The following is a 19,808-nucleotide window of genomic DNA, read 5'->3' on the forward strand; positions in this document are numbered from 1 at the left end:
TCGATCTTAAAAATGCATTTTTTAGCATTCCTATACACCCAGATAGCAGATATTTATTTGCTTTCACACTAGAAGGCGTTCTTTCACGTTCACACAAGTTCCACAAGGTTACACTGAGAGCCCAAGTATTTATAGCAGAGCACTGAAAGAACAACTAGACATGCTAACGCTACCAGCGGGCTGTGTACTATTGCAGTATATTGATGACCTGTTGATTGCTTCTGTCTCAGAAGACATTTGCAAAGAGAGTACCGCCATGTTATTGACACATTTAGTAGTGCATGGACATAAAGCTTCATTGAAAGAATTCCAGTATTGTCGGAAGGAGGTGGCCTATTTGGGCTACCTCCTTTCGAAAGAGGGAAGAAGACTGACACCAGAAAGGATAGAGAGCATCTCTGGTATGCCTATTCTAAAGACACAGAAAGGAGTCAGAGCCATAATAGGCATGGCTTCATATTGCCGGCAGTGGATAGCGAATTTCCCTATGATTGTGAAACCAATGGTGGCATTGACAAAGAAGAATCTTGCCTTGCCTCTGCTATGGAGTGAGGAATGTCAGAATGCATTTGATCTGCTCAAGGTTGCTTTGTGCTCAGCTCCAGTTTTGGGCACACCAAATTATTAAAAGGATTTTAAGCTATTTGTGCAAGAGAATGATGGTTGTGCACTGGCTGTTTTGACTCAGGAACAAGGAGGAAGAAATAGACCATGCGGTTATTTTTCTTCCGCGCTGGATCCTGTAGCATGCGCTCTGCGGCGCTGTTTGCGAGCTGTTGCTGCAGCTGCCGCGTCAGTAAAACAAACCGAGAGAATGGGAACAAGCATCCTGACAAATATACCAGTTATACTACAGAGGTTACGAACAATTGTAGATATGAAGAAGAAGTGGCTAATCTATTTTCTAAACTGTAACAAAGCTGTCCTGGAAGGCAGACGTCCAGGATTCCCATTGGTGCTGTTTCTTTGGCTAAATTGGGAAATTAATGTTTTTCAACTGGAAGCTGACGGGCTGTTATCAGTGGATTTTTGTTTGATGAACTTTTGGTTTGTTCTGAACTTTCAAGAACTGATTCAAGACTTTATTCTTCTGCTTGAACACTTGGGAAATTGACTTTGAACTATCCTGGGGAAGGGATCTACCCAGGACAGGTGAAGGTCACCCAAATTATTTGTCGTTTATTATTCATTCCTTTATATTGTTGGACATTTGCTTTATATGTTTTGTTGTTTAGTGGGGGGGGGGGTCAGTTTGTTTCTGGTAGGAGTGATTCCCTTAGTACTTAGAATAGGGGAACTCTCTGATAGAGTAGGGTTAGCAAAGATTTATTTGAATCTTTCTCTGTTAATAAAATGTGTAATACTGAGAACCGTACAAGTAGTCATCTGCCTCGCTTTACTGACACCTCACACAACTGTGTCAAGATTTCCATGGAGTCTTATGGACTCCCAATAACTGAGACGTACACCACCCTACCACCACTTAATTGACCGCTGAATTACTTACACCAAAATTGTAATGTAGCCCAATGCGTTTCACTGAAGCCCATGTCACATTTGGGGGTAGGAGCGCATTGTATAAAAAGATGCATTTTTCTTATTTGCCACTTAAGGATGCAGAAGTTTCAGTGTCACAATTTGCATATCTAAAGAAGCGTTAAATAAAAGTAATACAGATTGCGCTTACATGTATCCCGCCTAGATTAAATAAATGAAATCGTTTATGTCAAATAATCTTCCAGGAAAGATATATATTTGCCAGATTGAGGGTGTGATCTTACCAAGCGAGGTCAACACTTGCTGGATCTCCTTCATCACATTGTTGTACAGCTCATTCTGCCATTCGTGTAAGAGCTTCCACTCCTCGTGGGAGAAACAGGCGGCCACATCACTGAACCGAATGGGGACCTGGAACAGGCAATGTATATGAGACACTCAGCAGCATCATTATTCACAGGCATCATATTATTTAAAGGTGAGAACTAATTAACCTCTTTCTCTCCTCCTGCCCTTTCATATGTGCCTATGCCAACTTCACTCACCAGAGGCTGGGTACTTGGAGGTTTGGCTTATGTGCTCGGTCCCCAGTGATTACACGTCCCTGTTTGGAAGGTGTGTTGAGGAAGGTTTTTTCTATAACTATTTACCAGAGAGTGCTGTCTGCGGTCGAAGCCCTATAGTTAAGGTGAGTGACTTGATCCATTGGCCAATGCTGGATTTGACTTTTATGGACATCATTGATTCACGGTGCGTCACCCTTTCCCAACTCTCATGCTGGACTTCCTTTGCATCTTGTACTCATGGTGGCCCTGAATCATGCTGTTCCCATGTTCATCTTGTATCCAGGCTTGCAACATTATGTGGTACTACTGACTTCTGCCATTGTATTCGCTCTCCTCTCTTGCTTCTCCACTCTTTTTGACTGCTTACTCTCTGTTCTCTCCTCCTCTCCCTTTCTCCCTTTTCCCATCTCCTTCCCTCCTCCACTTACTTTCTTCTATGCACTTACTCTATCAGAACTGCCCCTGGTCCTAGTATGATAGCAACTGCATCTGTCTCCTCCCCCTCCCCTTACTTGTTTTATAACACCCCTCTCCCACCTCCAGCACTATCTGAAATGTCATCAGGCCTAGTACGATAGTCGCTTGTTTTGTTCCTCCCCTCCCTTTCTGCACCCCTCTCCCTCACCTTTTGTTTTTCACCGGCTCTACCAGAAATGTCATCAGTCCTAGTACGGTAGTCATCTGTCTGTTTCCATTTCCTTACCACTCTCCCCCTCCCTTCCTTATCTATGGGCCTCATTATGAATGTGGCGGAAAGGCAACAACGGTGCCGGTAGTGCTATCGGCGCCGTTGTTACCTCTCCGCCACATTACGAGTTCTGCTTGCCGGTGCCGGACTGCACGCCTTGTCTGACCAAGCGTGCAGACCGGCACCCACGAGCAGAACTCATGATTGCACCGGCACCGTTATTAACGGTGCAACCATGCTCCCGACCCCCATTCTGCCCTCTAGGGCAGAATGGGGATCGGGAGGCCGGCCATACCGGCACCACCGAATGGGCAATTACCGGCCCATTCATCTCGTAATGGGACGGTAATGGCCCATTTGCGGGTGCTGGGGCCGGTAGCGAGTTTGGCGGTAGCTATGCCCTTAATAAGGGCACGGCTACCGCCAAACCCGTAATGAGGCCCTATGTCTTAGCTCTTGCACTATCTGAAATGTCGTCAGGCCGAGTACAATAGTTAATTTCACATCCTTACTGTTCATGGCCTGTAAGAATGTCATTGTATTTTCCCTGGTTCCCTCCCTTGCCTTGAAGTGCTTTGAAACACATTGGGCCTCATTACGCAGCATGGCTACCCCCATACCAGGTACCGGATCCGGGTTCCAGAAATAGGGAATTACTAGGCCATGCCGACTTTGGCGGGCCCGGTAATTCCCATTCTCGGGACCCGGACCCAGTACATCCCCATTCCAATTTGAGCCCCCATAGGGCTCAATGGAAATGGGGATGATGCTAACAAAGGGCCCGTTAATGACGGGCCCGTTGTTAGCATCTTGGTCTGCTAGCGGGCCCCGCTAAGGATGCCTGGTCTTACCAGGCGTTCCAGAGCGGGACCCGCTGCAGACCTCGTAATAGGGCGGCCCGGAATGAACGATGCCGGTCCCTTACCGGCACCGTTCATTCCGCGGCTGCCTAACATGTAATGAGGCCCATTGTGTATAGACGCTTTATAAAAAAACTATCATATCATATCATATCCATCGGAAATGCATAAATTCTATTCCAGGATGGATTTGGCTGATATTTTCCAAACAAAAAGATTGTTACGGGCCCCCTCCAGAATGGACATTTTGGGAACAATTAATTAAAAAATGAAAATGTAATTAGGAAAGCAAAAAACGCTGTTTTCGGCCTACTCCCATTCATTTTCCAATAGAGAAAAAGCCCAGATTTTGTCAAGCCTAAGTGCACAAAATGCAGGAGGGAATTGGACCAAATAAGAAACAACTTAGGACTTCATTTCTGGGACGGGGTTAAGGTTATTTTTTAAATATTTGACAGGGGATGTTTTGTCCCCCTGCTCCCAAAAAATGGCTATATCTCCCATAGTGCTTTGCAGCAGAGAGGCCTTTCAGAAATTAAAATGCGCCATTTTGTTTTGCTCGATGCGAGAGATGCCCGCGATAAACCCCGGGGAAATGCAAAAAGCTTGGGGTGGTCTAGGGAGCCAGTTACAGTTCAAAGTTTTTGGATCATCAAGGTAATACCAGGGGAATCTCAGGAGATTCTGACCGCTACACCAGAAGGAAAGGATGTAATGGGAGAGGGCCAGGGAGGGGGGAAAGCAGCAATGAGGAGTGGGGGGACCATGGAAAGAGGAGGGGGTACTTTGTGAGTGCCTGAGAGGACTGGGAAGAGTTTTTGATTTTCAAGCATTTTCAGATTATCAGCGGTATACCGGGGGAATACGGCATGAGTAGTTAATTGCGCCTGTATGTGTAGTTCATTGCCATTATTGGGGTAATATTCGGGGAATCCTGCGGGAATCGAAAAAGAGTGGGGGAAAAAAGGAGTGTTACGCTTACATTGATAATCATCTACTAGGTATGGGGTAATGGGTCTCTGTGCCACTGCCCATGGGCAAAGGCCATGGCGAGTGGTTCCCAAAGAATGTATTGGTGCAACGTGTACAGTGGCCATGGCCGATGGGCATGGCTAATGGACCCCAAATAAACCTATTGGTGCAACATGTACAGTATCCGCCATGGTATCCAGTAATATTAACGAATAGAGAATAACGAAAAACATTTTTAACGAACCCAAAAAAAACACTGAATTGTTTGTAAGAATATGTATGGGGTGGGGTAAAGGATTAAAACAGGTGGGGAGGGGTTTGGGGTGGAGTTGTAAACCTAGGGAAATGGGAGTTTGGGGCGACCTAAGCAAATACAAAATGAAAAAACATTTTTTTTAAAGAATTCTGTATTTTTTCAGTATTTTCGGTTCGCTAACATTTATTTTGTTGTTATATTTTCCATTAAAATCACAGGTATCTAGTGGCCACGGCCAAAGGCCATGGAGCGTGGAACCCAAAGACTCCTCTTGGTGCAACATTTACAGCAGGCACGGCCAAAGGCTGTGGCCACTAGCCATGCCAAATGCCAGGGCTAGTGGGACCCAAAGAATCCTCTTGGTGCAACATGTACAGTGACCACGGTTGAAGGCCATGGCTAGTGGGCCCAAAAGAAACCTATCTGTGCAACATGAACAGTGTACACGGCCGAAGGCCATGTACAGTGGCCACAGCCGAAGGCGCAACCTGTACAGTGGCCACAGCCGAAGGCCATGGCTAGTGGTCCCAAAGAAACCTATTGGTGCAACATGTACGGTGGCCAGGGCCGAAACACGAGGCCACTGGCCATGGCTAGTAGCCCCAAACAAACCAATTGGTGCAACATGTACAATGGTCACGGCAGAAATCCGATGCCACTAGCCATAGTACATTATTAGAACTACATGCCAGACTCTGCCTGGCCTCATTACATGGACAGAGACAATGCAAGTCAGTGGAGGTAATCCTTCTGTCCTCATTCCTCATCTTCCTTGGTGCAGTACTTTTGTCAAGACAAGGTGGGAAGGAATAATGGGAGGGATAAAGGTAGATGGGTTGTGGAAAAAGGGGGGATACCATGTCTCACCATTGGGTGCTTCTGTCCCACTCCCCGAGGACCCCGTACCCAGGTGATTCTCCCTCGCTTGTCCACCCCCAGGGTTGGGATCCAAAAGCGATGGCCTTTCCCTGGCCACCTGAGTAAGGGGACGAGGTTGTGAAATACCCTCTGGCTTTTTACAGCCCCTTTAAGAATGTATTGGTGCAACATGTGCATTGACCATGGCTGAAGATCATGGCTAGTGGGCCCCAAAGAAACCTATTGGTGCAACATATAAAGTGGCCACGTCCGAAGGTCATAACTAGTGGGCCCTGAAGAAACTATAGCATAACAGACCCCTCGAAATTCAGTGAACAAACTTTAATTAGGAGAACGTTAAGGTGATGAGATTTAACGTGAAAAATACATAGCAACAAACCTTTGAAATTCAGTGAAAAAACCTTTGTTAAGGGAGAGTTAAGGTGATCAGATTTAACACAACAAAACCCCTGAAATTCAGCAATTGCAATTCGAACAAGTTCACCTTAACTATGCGCCCCCTGTTGCACAGCGTATAACCACAATGATGACGTAAGAGATGACATCACTGATGACATCAATAATTACATCATTCATTACTGATGATATATTGGGCCTCAAAGAAACCTATCGGTGCAACATGTACAGTGGGCACGGCTGAAGGTGTAAAGAAACAATGGCAGATTACAATGTACTGGACAATTATGAAATACGTACATATATGGTATGTAACATAGCAGAGTTGTCATATTTCAAAATGCAATGAATCAAAGCAGTGACATCAGTGAAGTCATGTATGATGTCTTAGGTGACCTCATCAGTGATGGCATGTATGATGTAATAATTGATGTCACCAGTGAGGTCCTCAGGGATGTCATCATTGTGGTCATACACTGCACAACAGGGGGCATATAGTTATTGTGGGCTCTCTCTTAACCAAGGTTTTTTTTCACTGAATATATACATATAAATAAAAACCAGTGTAAAATGTGCACTTGCCATTGGCTAGTTATAATTGACTCTTGGTGAATGGTGTTTGGCGTGTATGCGCATAATAGAGGTGGTGAGTGACGTTGTATGCCTTGCTAGTAGCCTGGAACTTGAGATGTGCACCTTGTTATATATACACATGGAGGGGGTATGCAGGGGTGAGCTTGGGGAAGGAGGTGGGCATGGGGGGGCATTATAAGAAAGAAGTTAAGAAGGTATCAATGTAATTGCTTCTTTAATGGTAGATAATAACCTCTTGCGAAAATGCAACCCTACGAAAACAGATCTGATACTCTGCAATTCAACAATTTCAATATCACTGATTCTGTTTTTTTGTGTTTAATAATGTTTTATTAATTTTAAATAAGAACATAATGATGTACAACAAATCGGTGAACTGCGAAAAGTACATCAAATATTCAAAGAACATGTCAGAACCAAGTAAAACAGAGAGTCAATAAGCGTTCTTTAAATCTAAGTCAATAATCATATTAGAATTGTGTAAAGGGGAGATGAATACAGGGGAAATCAAAGAAAAAAAGGACCTAACAGGAGACACGAGGGAAGGAGAGAAAGTAACGATATAATATCAATATGCAATTAAATACTGATTTTGAGAATTACGATATTGATGATATAAATTTAATTTTTTGTTAAACTTGTGCATAACATCAAAAGAAGAGGCATAGCATTTTTCGATCTGGTGGGTGGAGCAAATGGAGTTCCACCAAACAATATACAATAAATTGGCGTATTTTTCCAGTTAAAAGAAATATTCTTAAATGCAATACTAATGAACAAATTAAATAGCGGGGGAGATTCAAAGCAACTGATGTCAGGATTAACAATAGTTCCAATGATTAATCACTAATTCTGTTTAATTAAGACTGTGCTAGCAGACTCTACCTCAGACTCCCTCATGAGAAAACTGCAAAAGGTTCAACATGCAGCAGCCACAGTATTCCTCAGGCTACAGAGATTCAAATACAACACGCCAGCACTATGTACTCCTCATTGGCTGACTGTCAAGAAAAGGATTGATTTCAAAACTGGGGCCTATTATCCCAGTAAATTCCAACACTGCATTCCCACAAAACACTACGTTCCAGCAACACTGCACTAGTACTCGTCCTTAAGTTCAATACAAAACAAGAAGTAGGCCCCTCATTCTCCATACTCGCCATGAAACTCTGGAACACCCTACCTACACATCTTCACCGGGAAGTGAAGCATCTGACATTCAAAAAAGAACTCAAGACTTGCCTGTTCGCCTAACCAGCTGGGATTAAAGTGCAGTGAAGCAATAGCTAGGCAATCCGATACACTCCTGGGATATCGGTTTTCACCCATTGTACCCTGGGACAAGGCCAAATAAATAAACACAGCACCCAACCCATCCAATCCCGCAAACACACTATATTGCGAGTGCTACCTTCCTCATCCCGATTTAGTAAAGATCACCCACCCATCCCCTAACCACTACTAGTAATAGGTGATAGTATTGAATAAAAAGAAGACCTCAATATAACAGACCCTTTAGCACTCAAACTACTAGACATCAAGGGATGCAAACCACTCATCGATAACACGCTGATTTGTTACCTTCTGCAGCATGTTCTGGGCCCACTCCTCAATCTCATCATTGAATTCTACATCCAAAACCGAGAAATTACAAAGCCTACCCCACCTCTTCCTCCCACCCTCCCCATCTACTGCTAACTTTTCACTGCTAAAATCTTGCACCCTTTACGCTTCACTCACTCCCATCGATGCCCTCATCAACACCACAGGTTTTACGCATCGGCCTTCGTGCTATCCAACTAACACCCTGCTTCTCTCACACAGCCAGCCATGAGCAGTGATGGTAACATTATTAGCAGAAATGTGCTACATAAAACCACTTACCTTGACTAAAATCTTAACTGTGAGGGTAATTTCTCATTTAAACAAGTGTCTCTCTCTTTGGTATATTTATGATGGCATTGGTCTTGTGGCCACTAGTGGCGTGCAAAACTGAATTCCTGTGAGTGGGTTTTTCTTGGAGATTGTGATGCATAGTGTTAGCTCAATCAACAAGTTGTCGCCATTGATATATTTTATATATTCCACCAATTTCCCAATCGTGGTGGTAGGCAGCGTTAGTTGACATTTATTGGAGTCCATTGGACTCCATGAGGATTTCGGCAGAATTACCGCTGATGGTAATTGTACAGATTTGGCTGCTTTTTGGCAGTAAGGGGGTGGAATTACCTCTTTTCCTCAACCTCAGCTCCAAACCCATAGTTCAGGGGTGCAGTAATGCAGTGTTACCACTGCATTGCCCCTGGTTTAGCCATTGCCAAACTCATAATGAGGCTGTCTGTTTTGTGTTTGATTTAATAAGGAAGTGGATTATAAGAATAATTGGCCATTTCACAAGCAGATCATCTTTTGCATAGAGTTAGTAAGCCTTCTGGGTACAATTCCTCCTTTAAGTGTCTGCAGAAAGTTTCACACAGGGGTTTACATTATATGTCTATTTGTGCTCAAATAATCACCACATTGCCTCCTTTCTGAGCTCTTTTTTATGACAATAATTGTCTCACCAAGTGTTGATTTATAAACGATGTTATACTCTTTAGCAGGGACGTTCTTTACAGTGGTGGTTTTTGGGAGCTGTTAAGGCAGCCATGAATTCATATATAGGGCTCTCTTTAAAGATTTCTGGCACAATTGTAGATTTCTTGCTGTACCAGTGAGGCATGAGGGTGGGAATATAGGACCTGGGGCCCGGGGACTGCCACCTACTCCACGAATCTAGTCTCTGAGACTGAATGTGACGAATACCCCAGATCACCCATCCCGAGCCTTGTTTTAAAGGATCCCCCGCCCCCCTTCAACACTGCTATGGCATGGCTAGCGGGTAACACAATCTGAAAAAGATAGAAGCAGAATGGAGGGTGCAGGACAAATGATTTTTTTGTCTGAAATGTTTGTGAATCTTTAATTTCCAATAACACAATTTAGTATAGTCACCTGATGTTAAATGCAAATCTTGGCAAATCTATAATTGTATTTTTCAGTTATGCATCATTCTGTATTATTGGCGAATATTTTAAAATAACACCCTTGATATGCGGTATGGCTGAGCCATATGTTAGAATGAATGTGTGTTCTCTCTTTGTCTTCTGGCTTTTTTGTGATCATTATTTCCTGCTCTTCTGCAATGCAACTTTCTGGGAAGCGGCGTGAACAATAATTGTATTATCGTATTTCAAATGCTAAAAGAAAATGTTATAGATGGATGAATTACAAGTCTTTGTGATGACAATTGGAATTCCTGGCACACAAGTACTAGCATTCTTAAATGTAAATGTTATGTCCTAAGTGTAGCAGAGTTTCCTTATTAAACCGTGCATTAAAAAAGGTCATAGTGCAATTAAAACATATGTATTGAAAGGTGCAATTGCCCATGTTAGTAACATATTAGTTCATGTTTAAATTCCCCAACATGTGTTTCAAACTCTACCTCTTCGTCCATTTGCTCGATTATTTAGGCTTTTATAATACATTTGCATACACCAGAAGGTTTGTAATAATCATATACAAAATAGATCAACCCAAAAAGATGAACATTAATAAATAATGAAGAGGTGATTAGTATGGGCAAATCTAGAAAGGAATAAATAGCTTTTGATTAAAACATTAAAACATGTTGTAAACGAGGGGTTTTCATGCAATCAAAATAATAAGGGAACACCACTAAAAACCCAGAACATACGATTTAATTTTAGGAGCGCTAGTACTTGTGAGCCAGGTATACTCAATTTGACACATTAGGCTGCATTGTCTCTCACCTGGTTGGATACAGCAGCACCTACACACCTCATTTACTGCAGTAAGTCTGGATCCTGTGCAGCATTTATCTGTACTCTAACATTTTGAACGGTTGGCTGCAGCCTGGACATTGGATTCACGTCTTGACAGTAGTGTTATGCTTCTTGTTTTTAATCATTTGAATATTTCAGCAACATGTTGATTTAGGACCAATGTATTGTTTGATTTGTGGTACCAAGTTTCTTTTCTTTGATTTTGTAGCACTTATTAAGTCCTGAAACATGTGATACAATTGGAACTGTCGAAAAGGGGGTGAATTTCATTATTATAGGAAGAAATACATATTGGAACATTTAGAGAATTGTCTTACTGTGCATCACATGTGTGCTGATTGGCATGAGAAATACTTGTATATTCATGGTTCTACTAGTGACAGAGAACCAGTGGGTCCTAGTTCAAAAATCACTCTCCTGCACTCTTGCATGTAAGCTACTTAGCACAGCTATCGGTTTAGCGTCATCTTGTTTATTCATTTAATCATTTCTAAAGCGCATCTAGAGGCATCATGGCACTTGTTACAGAAGTCACAACATTACAACAGCAAGAAGCATATTAGAGGAAAGTCTGAGGCAGGTTGAGTGCCAGAATGACACATTCTTGTGGGGATACACCTCCCCTACGTCTCTTGGGTGAATAACAGAATTTTTAGATGCTTACGGAAAACCCAGTTGGATTGTTCCGATTTTAAGAGTCAGTGGAAGGGCATTCTAATTCTTGGCGGCAATGGCCAGGAAATTCAGACGATCTGCTCTTTGTAGTCTAAATCTCGGGGTGGTGAGGCGGTGCGTGTAGGCAGTCCAAGAGAGTCTGTCAGACTGTGCGTTATTGAACTTTTGCAAGAGGTATCTTGGGGCAGTGTTCGAGAGGCATGTGTGTGTGATAGCTATCATTTTGAATAGAATGCACTCCCAAACCGGCAATCAATGCGCATTTCTTCTAGCTGTTGAGATATGATCTTGTTTTGGGATGTTCCGTGCAGCCCTCAGTGCCTCATTCTGTATGACCTGCAACTTACTCATGTTTCAGGTGGACGTGCCTGCAAATAAGGCATTGCAGTAGTCTAGAGCCAATGGGCGCTCTAGCAACGATGAGGCAACTGACAGTAGAGAGAAAAGGTCTGCAGGCATTAATTAGCTTAGTGGTGTAGGCCCCTGAAGATGCAATACCATTGACTTGCCTGGTTAGGAGAACATGGAATCTAGGTAGATCCCAAAGGTCTTGACCTCTACCGAGACTGGGATGGTGATGCTGTCAGTATTGAAAGATTTACAAGCTCCATCAAGTTTGTTTAGACGGGATTGTGAGCCGAGCAGGAGTAGCTCGGCCTTGTCATCGTTGTTGATGGCAGGGGGAGGGGGGGCAGCAGCAGTGTATGTTGGCTGCAGGCAGTTGGTGGAATACATGTGAGGACACCCACCTGGCATAAGGGCTCACCCCCACAGGCGTATAAGGGTAGGGTGGTCCTGCCTCTACCCTATACTACATGTGGCCCCTGACCCCCTCCATCCCTCCAGTGTTGTGTTCTTGCACCCCCCCCCGGCCCCCCGCGTTACTTCTGCTCCCCCTTGGGGTGTATTATTCGCTGCCCCTGTGCCTGCACAGGGGAGCACCCACCGTGTCTGGGTGCTGCTGGGACATGTCTCCCGCCGCTGTGCCTCTAATCTCCCGCGCAGCAGCGTTCGTTCCTTGGGGGGGCGGTACCCGGGCTGAGCGTGAAGAAGGGGGCCCAGTCCCAGAATAACAGCTCCCTCCTGCACCCGGAACTCGAAAGGGTTTGCACATGCGCAGGTTGCAAACACTGCTCGTCAACGTGTCTGCGCACGCGTAGATGGGTGACACTGCTCGTTCCGGAGCCTGGGCCGCTGACCGGAACTCGAAAGTGTTTGCACATGCGCAGGGCGCAGACACAGCTCATGCCTGATCCGGATAGTAAAGTGTTTGCGCACGCGCGGAAAGCTGACAGCTGCGCAGAGCGCAGATACTGCTCATGTCTGATCCGGACTGTAAGTGTTTGCGCACGCGCAGAAAGCTGACAGCGCAAGCTCTTTCCGGCAATAGACCCTACGATCGGAACTCGGAAGTCTTTGCACATGCGCAGGGCGCTGACACGGCTCTTGCCTGCACCGGGGCTGGAAAGTGTTTGCGCACGCGCAGAAGGCTGACACACCTTATGGCACCCGGGCTAACTGGACTGCAAAGTGTGCGCGTGCGCACAAGAGAACACGGACGCGGCTCACTGTGTGCGCGTGCGCAGAGCAGAGATAGGGCTCCGCTCTTTTTTTCTGGCAGGATTTGTTATGCCACCTTCTATAACATCCGTGCTGATAAATCACCGTGTTAATAACAGGATTTATTTACCAACCATGGGCGGGCGCACTGTCTAGAGATGGAAGTGCCTAGCGCCTTTCACGGTCTGCGCATGCTACATGGAATAGTTACTATTATAGTATTTTTATGGATGGTCAATGCATGTCACTGGCTGCAGTGTTTGGTGTTCCTCAGAGTCTTACAGGAAACCAGCCCCCCCCCCCCCCCCAGAGTGACGCAGGTTATCCCGATTTACTGTCTCCCAAGATTCACACTCCGAACCTGCGTCCTGCACTGCCACTCTGCAAACTGGGGACAGGGTGCCCAAATACAGGACGATCCCGCAAAATACAGAACAGTTGGCCACCCTACTTGGAGTCCCAGCCTCCCTTGCACTTAATTTAGAGCCCTACAGCTCTGGGATTCTTAATTAATCACTATAGGAAAATGATGGACATTATGTTGTTTCCATAATGCTCTTTGCTTTTATACAAATCGCCAGGATTGGGTTCTTTGTAGAGATACTTTGTTGCACAACCTGGCCGGGAGCAACGCCTCTCGGCCAGCCCCATCCTTCCCAAAGCCCCGTCCCTCCTAAAAAGTGACAGTTCCTTAAATAAATATTTTCCATTTCCAGCACTGGTCTGCGCACTCGCACAATCTAAATGATACTAGGCCTAGTAAGATAATTTGATTTATCCTCCCTTGTTCCCCCTCCCTTGCCTGGTTGTGCCTCGAACCACATTGGGCCTCATTCCCAGTATGGAGGTAGCCATGCCGCTTTTAGCGGCATGGCTACCCCCATACCGGGTACCGGGTTCCCTGAATTGGGAAATACCGGGCCATTCCGACCTTGGAGGGCTCGGTATTTCCCCATTCAGGGAACCCAGACCCGGTACATCCCCATTCCCATTTGAGCCCCTATAGGGCTCAAGGGAACGGGGAGGATGCTAACAACGGGCCCGTTAATGACGTTTTACCAGGCATCCTTAGCGGGTCCCGCAAGCAGACCTCGTAATGAGGTGGTAGGGGGTTAACGGGGCCGGTAGCTCTACCGGCCCAATTAACCCCCTACCGCACACATTGTAATGAGGCCCATTGTGTATAAGTGCATTATAAATATCTTAAATCATATCATAGTAGCACACCCAGCAGTACTTTCTGACCCAGAAGCAGAGGCAGCTCTCAGTTTTGCAGGGGTGGCATGCACACGTACCAACAGTGACACAGGAACAATGCTACTGTAACTTCGTTACACAGTGGGTTGCGGCCTAATTCGCGCTTGACATCTGAGCCGGGGTTGGGGGCTTCTTGTACACAGTGACTGATCTCTGGGGAACAGGTTACATCCATCCTCTTGACATTGTAACAGCATTTGTAATCGCCGGGGATCACACCAACGGGCACACGTTTGGGAGAAAACAACTTCAAAATTGCCTTCTGGTTCCAGGACAGGGGAGGCATTGACAGAAAGGGCACCACCGGTCCATCTCTCTCTCAAAGGGAAGCAAGAGTTACGGAAGTGCATATCACTCCTCGTTGAACTCTAGACAGAGGCATCAAGCGGCACGTGTCTGTGATTATATGTCGCCCATCTTTGAACCCAGAGATAGGCAGCCAGCTGTGTGTGTCTGTTAGTCTAGGTATATATTTAGGATCTGCGTGTCTTTACCGAACCCAAAGGTTCAACTCCCAAAAGTTTGCATTTTATTTTTATTTTCTGCAAATATATATGTGGGGGGAGACCACCTATAGTCCCCCACCTTACCCCTATACATTTTTTATACACTTTATCCCCCCTCCCCACATGTATATATGCAGGAAAATTGGGGGTCAGACTTTTGGGAGTCGAACTTTTGGTCCTTTTGTACAATACCATATATTTATTGCCAACATGATTCATTCCAATTACTAGGTATTTGCTCAGTCCACATTTCTTCTTTGCTGCCTGTAAGTTGTTGCCCTGGTTTTCCCTAATAAAACCAAGGCTACAAGGACCAGAATGCAGCGAAAAACAGGACTTGATAAGCACCTACGGATTTAAATGAATCATGTTGGCAAGTATCTACTGATTTTATTTTTGGCGGGTGGGAGCCCACTGAAGTGTATGGGCGTGAAGGGGCTTGGCAGGTCAGGAAACTGATTACGTGCGACCACCAAAAGCTTCTGAGTTGGGAGATATATATGTCCCCCATCTCTGAACCTCTGACAGAGGCAGCAGGCACCATGTATGTCCATAACACCCAGTTCTGAACACAGACCGAGGAAGTAAGCTATATCATCTTTCACAGATCATGCCTCTATTGAGCTATTTCATGTTTTGGTTTGGAAGCTTTCATGAACACAGGGACTTGAGGCAGTTATTACTAATTTCTAACAACAGGCCAAGCTAGGAAGCTCTGTGTGTCTGTGATTTAATCATACTTGGCAACTGTGACTGCAATGCGGCGCCGAGGGTGCGTACAGTCACATGTAGTATTTTAGGTGATCACAGCACGTCACCCACAGGGACAGCTGTGATCACATGTATGGTATCAATAAATACCGGCGGATAGCTTTCCGACCCGCCAGTTGCCACCCAACTTTGTGTCTGACTGTGTCCTTGCGTGCTTGCTGGGCGCAGCGTGCATGAGGACTACAGACATGCTGCCCTGCCTACCAGACCACCCTCATCATGGTGGGGCTGGACCTATAACATCTGACAACGAGGATGGGATCCAGTCCGGCACATCAAGGGGCTCAGCCTGTCCCCGCCATGCTGCCGGCATGAAAAATCTTGCTCCCCAGGGGGCAGTTCGCGCAGTCTTGCCCCCTGCCATTATTATTAATATGGTGTTTATTGAGCTCAGACCTAGTAGCTTTGAGAAGCAACAGAGCACTTTACAGAGGTATACAACAGTACAGATGCATAACAGAGCACTTTTCAGAGGTAAAAACAGAACAGTTATCCAGCAAGGTTAGGATACAGAGGGGCACAGAGGAGGGGTACAGCTGTACAGGGTGGCGGGGAGGAGAGGGGCAAGTAGCATCTATTGAGTCAGGTGGCGCAGGGGCAATGTGATGGCCTAGGTGTTGAGGAGAGATCCCTTGATGGCATGGTGCCATGATGCAGGCTTCTCAGGCGCGGAGCGAAGCTTGCTCCTGCCAGAGCTGGAGTGGCACCATGGGCCATCGAGCCCTCCTGGATGCCAGCCTCCCTAACTCCCAACTGTGACACACATCCTGCAACTCCTGACTGGGGTAGAGAAGGTGCATCCTTTGCTGTTGCCTTCATTTTTCTGCGCAGCCAGGCCTAATCTGCAACTCCTGACTGGGGTAGAGAAGGCGCATCCTTCACTGCAGCCTTCATTTTGCTGTGCAGCCAGGCCACATCCTGCAACTCCTGACTGGGGGAGAGAAGGCGCATCCTTCACTGCAGCCTTCATTTTGCTGTGCAGCCAGGCCACATCCTGCAACTCCTGACTGGGGGAGAGAAGGCGCATCCTTCACTGCAGCCTTCATTTTGCTGTGCAGCCAGGCCACATCCTGCAACTCCTGACTGGGGGAGAGAAGGCGCATTCCTTCACTGCAGCCTTCATTTTGCTGTGCAGCCAGGCCACATCCTGCAATTCCTGACTGGGGGAGAGACGGCGCATCCTTCACTGCAGCCTTCATTTCGCTGCGCAGCCAGGCCACATCCTGCAACTCCTGACTGGGGGAGAGAAGGCGCATTCCTTCACTGCAGCCTTCATTTTGCTGTGCAGCCAGGCCACATCCTGCAATTCCTGACTGGGGGAGAGACGGCGCATCCTTCACTGCAGCCTTCATTTCGCTGCGCAGCCAGGCCACATCCTGCAACTCCTGACTGGGGGAGAGAAGGCGCATCCTTCACTGTAGCCTTCATTTTGCTGTGCAGCCAGGCCACATCCTGCAACTCCTGACTGGGGGAGAGAAGGCGCCTCCTTCAATGCAGCCTTCATTTTTCTGCGCAGCCAGGCCTAATCTGCAACTCCTGACTGGGGTAGAGAAGGCGCATCCTTCACTGCAGCCTTCATTTTGCTGCGCAGCCAGGCCACATCCTGCAACTCCTGACTGGGGGAGAGACGGCGCATCCTTCACTGCAGCCTTCATTTTGCTGCGCAGCCAGGCCACATCCTGCAACTCCTGACTGGGGGAGAGACGGCGCATCCTTCACTGCAGCCTTCATTTTGCTGCGCAGCCAGGCCACATCCTGCAACTCCTGACTGGGGTAGAGAAGGCGCATCCTTCACTGCAGCCTTCATTTTGCTGTGCAGCCAGGCCACATCCTGCAATTCCTGACTGGGGGAGAGAAGGCGCATCCTTCACTGCAGCCTTCATTTTGCTGCGCAGCCTGGCCACATCCTGCAACTCCTGACTGGGGGAGAGAAGGCGCATCCTTCGCTGCAGCCTTCATTTTGCTGTGCAGCCAGGCCACATCCTGCAACTCCTGACTGGGGGAGAGAAGGCGCATCCTTTGCTGTTGCCTTCATTTTGCTCCGCAGTGAGGCCACATCCTGCAACTCCTGACTGGGGGAGAGAAGGCGCATCCTTCACTGCAGCCTTCATTTTGCTGCGCAGCCAGGCCACATCCTGCAACTCCTGACTGGGGGAGAGAAGGCGCATCCTTCACTGCAGCCTTCATTTCGCTGCGCAGCCAGGCCACATCCTGCAACTCCTGACTGGGGAGAGAAGGCGCATCCTTCACTGCAGCCTTCATTTTGCTGCGCAGCCAGGCCACATCCTGCAACTCCTGACTGGGGGAGAGAAGGCGCATCCTTCACTGCAGCCTTCATTTCGCTGCGCAGCCAGGCCACATCCTGCAACTCCTGACTGGGGGAGAGAAGGCGCATCCTTCACTGCAGCCTTCATTTCGCTGCGCAGCCAGGCCACATCCTGCAACTCCTGACTGGGGGAGAGAAGGCGCATCCTTCACTGCAGCCTTCATTTTGCTGTGCAGCCAGGCCAGATCATGCAACTCCTGAATGGGGGAGAGAAGGCGCATCCTTCACTGCAGCCTTCATTTTGCTGTGCAGCCAGGCCACATCCTGCAACTCCTGACTGGGGGAGAGAAGGCGCATCCTTCTCCACAACCTTCATTTAGTAAATGTTTTAATTTTTTATATGTTTAACTATTTCTAGTTTTGACAAATTTGCCTGATTAAAAGTTTGTGTTCATTTGTTTTAATGTTTTAGGTTTCCTTCTTTCTTCTTTCTTTCATTCTTTATTTCCCTCCCATGTCCCTTTTATTTATTTCTGAAAAGAATTCAGTTCAAAAGTTGTTGTTGTTGTCCTTTAGTTACGACCAGTTCATGTTTGAACTATTCTGAGTCCAAGTTAAGACTTTCAAGGAAATTCCCCACTGCAATGACAGGTTTGGTGTGTTCTACATTCATCAAATATACCCACCAACAATCCTCTTCCAAACTACAGAAGTAAGTGTAAAGATGGCCAAGATGAGTGCTTCTGATAGTCAATAGGCCTTTACGGTTAAGGAGCAGATGTTTTAGTGTTTCCACCGTTTGAGGCTCCTTACAATATCTGCAATTGTTGGATTTGGTTTTATCCCGAATTGTTTGGATTTCCATAGTTTTTAGGATATTCAGCCTAGCTCTCATGAAGGATGAACACATTTTTTTGTTTGAGAATTTCACCAGATAATTTACCGGCATATTTAATTTCTGAACTGGTGTTGGTAGGTGAGATGTCAATTTGTTCTTCCTAGCTGTCTCCAAAGTTTTGCACCAATCCAATTCTCTTAGTTTTTTTGCTGTTTTCGTTGGGTTTTCCTCCAACTCTTTCTCTGAGCTGTTAATTTCCTCCAAGAGCAACAGGTTTTTACGAACCCATGAAACCAGCATCCTGTTGTTTCCTTTGTTGATTTCCATCTGTATCATCTGGTAGATTTCCTGCGTTGGGGCTCGAATTTTCCTAAAGAGCATTAAGCCATTGAGGTCCACGATGGCTTTTAATGAGGTTAGGCCTAGTTCCCACCTAATTGATGCTATTGGTGTCGAAGATGGTAGGTGTAGTGTTTTCTTCCAAAATAGTCCTTCTATTTTGGTCCAGAATTCAGATGGTATAGCTGGCATTGCTTCAGCACCGTAGACTATTGCTGGTATTACCTTCATTTTGTAGAAATTGATTGCTGCTTTAAGAGAGAATCGTCCAAACCTTCTGTCCATCATCTGTGTTTGGATGCTGAAGGTTTTGGTTTTTTGACGGATGGATTCCTGCATGGGTTTTTCTTGTGTGCTGGTGCTGATTGTAACACCTAAATATTTAAACGCTTGTACTCTTTCTAGTTTTTCTTTAACTAGGTACCATGTTGATGTTTTACTCTTTTTTGAAGTTGATAATATTTCCATGATCATCACTTTAGTTTTAGTTTGGTTTATCTCAAGATCGTTCAATGTGAGATAAGCCAAAAGGTTGTCAAGTTTCCTTTGTAACCCAACGGCAGTCTGGTCAATCAAGATAATATCGTCGGCGTAGAGAAGTCTAGCGATCTTTCCCTCTCCCAGTGATGGAGGGAAAGTTCGAATATCGCTTTCCGACATTTGAAAATCTCCGATGTAAGCCTTGTAAAGTGCCGGAGCTAGGGGGCAGCCTTGCTTGACCCCTCTATATGTTGGAATGCTTTGGGAGAGGAGTCATTTTGTTAATCTCCCGACTGGGGGAGAAAGGGTGTGGCCTCTGACACAGCATTTATTTAAGTATCTCCCAACTGGGGAGCCTGAAGTTGCGCAGCCCGTGAGCCACTGCCTGAATGATGCCCTCCGCTCCGCTTGCTGGACAATGTGTCCCTGTCGCGTTCATCAACTTGGAGTTCCAGCTGGTGACTTCAGATACTCCTTACCGTTGCCCCCACGCAGCAGATGTGGCCCTAGGTGTACCCGGGTGCGGTCTTAACTGCACGTGTAGGTGTGTGCCCTTCACA

At 46.2% G+C, this 19,808-nt stretch overlaps 1 protein-coding gene across 3 annotated transcripts in view; it reads right to left on the minus strand.

Moving 5' to 3' along the window:
* Window positions 1-12,342, minus strand: part of LOC138473364 (zinc finger protein 398-like) — a 171,572-nt gene extending 159,230 nt beyond the window's left edge. For 2 of the 3 annotated variants that reach the window (XM_069612049.1, XM_069612048.1), the window contains exons 1-2: window positions 12,178-12,342; window positions 1,782-1,908 (exon numbers count right to left, since the gene is read on the minus strand). In XM_069612049.1, the coding sequence (XP_069468150.1) occupies window positions 1,782-1,908; window positions 12,178-12,201 (151 nt within the window). In that variant the 5' untranslated portion in view covers window positions 12,202-12,342. Of the gene's footprint in view, window positions 1-1,781; window positions 1,909-10,523; window positions 11,921-12,177 lie in introns of those variants that run through there. The other variant, XM_069612050.1, reaches the window with a different exon arrangement.
* Between the last annotated feature and the right edge of the window lie 7,466 nt (window positions 12,343-19,808).

Source organism: Ambystoma mexicanum, chromosome 8 (assembly GCF_040938575.1).
Source record: "Ambystoma mexicanum isolate Mex_15411 chromosome 8, UKY_AmexF1_1, whole genome shotgun sequence".
NCBI lineage: Eukaryota > Metazoa > Chordata > Amphibia > Caudata > Ambystomatidae > Ambystoma > Ambystoma mexicanum.